Source organism: Notothenia coriiceps, unplaced genomic scaffold, assembly GCF_000735185.1.
Source record: "Notothenia coriiceps isolate Sejong01 unplaced genomic scaffold, NC01 NC01_scaffold00004865, whole genome shotgun sequence".
Taxonomy (NCBI): Eukaryota; Metazoa; Chordata; class Actinopteri; order Perciformes; family Nototheniidae; genus Notothenia; species Notothenia coriiceps.
Window position 1 is genome coordinate 1 of NW_011337566.1, and position 2,417 is coordinate 2,417.

Below are 2,417 nucleotides of genomic sequence, written 5' to 3' on the forward strand. Positions count from 1 at the left end.
GTAAGAAGTATTTCAAGGTCCTGGAGTGGCCTAGCCAGTCTCCAGATCTCAACCCCATAAAAAATCTTTGGAGGGAGTTGAAAGTCTGTGTTGCCCAGCGACAGCCCCAAAACATCACTAGAGGAGATCTGCATGGAGGAATGGGCCAAAAATACCAGCAACAGTGTGTGAAAACCTTGTGAAGACTTACAGAAAACGTTTGACCTCTGTCATTGCCAACAAAGGGTATATAACAAAGTATTGAGATGAACTTTTGTTATTGACCAAATGCTTATTTTCCACCATAATTTGCAAAATAAATTCTTTAAAAATCAGACAATGTGATTTTCTGGATTTTTTTTTTCTTTCTCATTCTGTCTCTCATAGTTGAGGTATACCTAGGATGAAAATTACAGACCTCTCATCTTTTTAATTGGGAGAATTTGCACAATTGGTGGCTGACTAAATACTTTTTTGCCCCACTGTATTTGTAAGCTTGGTCCATCTTTCTTTTTAAAAATCTCCTCACTGTTTTCCTCTATTTCAGTTGATAAGCCTACACTAGAACACAAGCCATCCAAGCCCGCAGCGCCAGTGGTCCCGCCCAAAAAGCCGGTCCCCCCTCCTGGGAAAGGCAGGCCGGGGAGCCTCCCACCAAAGAGGCCCGACAAGCCTCTCGCTCCATCGCCAAAGTAGGTCTAATATTCATCTCCTAGTCCAGCTTCTGTTCATCCTTCCTGCTGTGCGCCTTTCTGATCATCGCTGAACCCTTTTCCCTAGTGTCTTTCCCCCCACACATCACTCCTGTCTCTTGTATTTTATGATTACTCATCCACTTAAACGTGAAGGTTTTACCTAGAAATGTTCTGTTGAAGGACCTGGAAATTAGACAGCACTGACCTTTTTGATTCCTCCTCCTACAGTAATGTTTTTTCATAATTGTTTTTATTTGTACCTCTTGTCTCTAGGCACAATGGAGAGGTGCCTTCCACACGACCAAAATCAGAGTTTGAGCCATCGTTGCCCACCAAACCCAAAACCCTGTCTGGGGACTGGGGGGAGAAGTCCTCGGATGTGGGTATGTACAGCGTGCGCTTACAGATTATCCAAGCCCATATTACTGGGGTGATTTGTTTTACTTGATTAGGTCAATTCATGATTTTTAACTACAGAAGGTGAGCTGAAAAAGAATGCTTCACAAATATTAAATAATGTGTGTGACTTCCATTAAAACCCACGTTGATTTTTGGGGTGACAGTAGCTCAGTCTGTAGGGGAATGGCTTGCAAACCAGAGGGTAGGCTGGTACTTGGAGCAAGGCAGTGCCCATGAGCAAGGCACCACGGCAGTACACAGGAGGATAACTGGGACCTTTAGCAACGTAAAATGCGACGACAGTCTATTGAGCAAGAGATCGCAGATTTGCCGGCTAGCAAGTAGCAACTCCATGCAGCACTACTGAGCATGTTAGCTTAGCTTGTTAGCCTTAGCTAGCTGGGGAGCTTTGAGCTCGTCAGGCATGTTCCAGCAGCTCCGCCTTTTGCCCTTTTTTTGGATAAGGAGGGGACAGGTGGGAGTAAGATGCCGACGTCACGGCCAACACTTCACCGACCGGCTCCGCAACTCTGCAGAATCCTATGGGTGGCGTCACAGACACAACATCCATTTATATATACAGTCTATGCCCCTAGTACAGTGTTTCTCAAAGTGGGGGGGCGCAGAGGCATGAGCGGGCGAGAGAACAGCAGGAAAAATGGTTATGAAAAACATAATTTGGAAAATTATTGATTCGAAAATAATATGATACAGTACAAGTATCTCTGGGTCTCTGGGTTTCATTAAAGCTCGGCTCTGTGTGTGTGTGGAACGAGCCATTTTGTGTGCGAGAGAGAGCACACCGGTACCGGAGATCGTTGTTGTTAGCTTCTGGTGCTAGCGAGCTACGCTAACGTATTTAAGGAGCTTTTTCAACATCAAGGTGGAGGAGAGTCCTCTCCTGTCAGACTGAGAGGCTCAGTGAACTAAAGGACTCTCTCAGTGTTTAGATAGTTAAAGGAGACCTATCATGCTATATTTAAATGATATAGTGTATGACCATACCTATATAAGGTATATTTATACATTTTATTTTTCAAAATACCAAACAGATCATTTTTTAGCCATGCCTCATTTCGCTAATTTTCGCCCAATTCCAAGCCTGTCGTTGAAAATTCTGAGCAGCAGCTGACCACGCCCCCCTGCAGAAGAGGGGGGCATGAGCCGGCGAGAGTCACGTTACCATGTTTGCTGTGATTACGAGTGTGGAATAAACATGTCGTCTCAGAGCAATGCATGTGTTCAAGCATATTATCAATTTGATCCAAAAAACTGACCCTGATGCACCGGAGGTTTTGGTGGCGGTGCAAACATCTCGGTTGCAGCAGAACGTTTCTGAATGGT

The 2,417-nt window shown here is 44.8% G+C and overlaps 1 protein-coding gene across 1 annotated transcript; it reads left to right on the plus strand.

Annotated features, from left to right (window-relative positions):
- Positions 1 to 474: 474 nt before the first annotated feature.
- LOC104942632 (CD2-associated protein-like) lies at positions 475 to 1,147 on the plus strand (the record flags this gene model as incomplete). Its single annotated transcript, XM_010767880.1, has 2 exons — positions 475 to 671; positions 948 to 1,147. Coding segments are annotated over 2 exons (372 nt in total), but the record flags the coding sequence as incomplete, so codon positions are not given.
- Between the last annotated feature and the right edge of the window lie 1,270 nt (positions 1,148 to 2,417).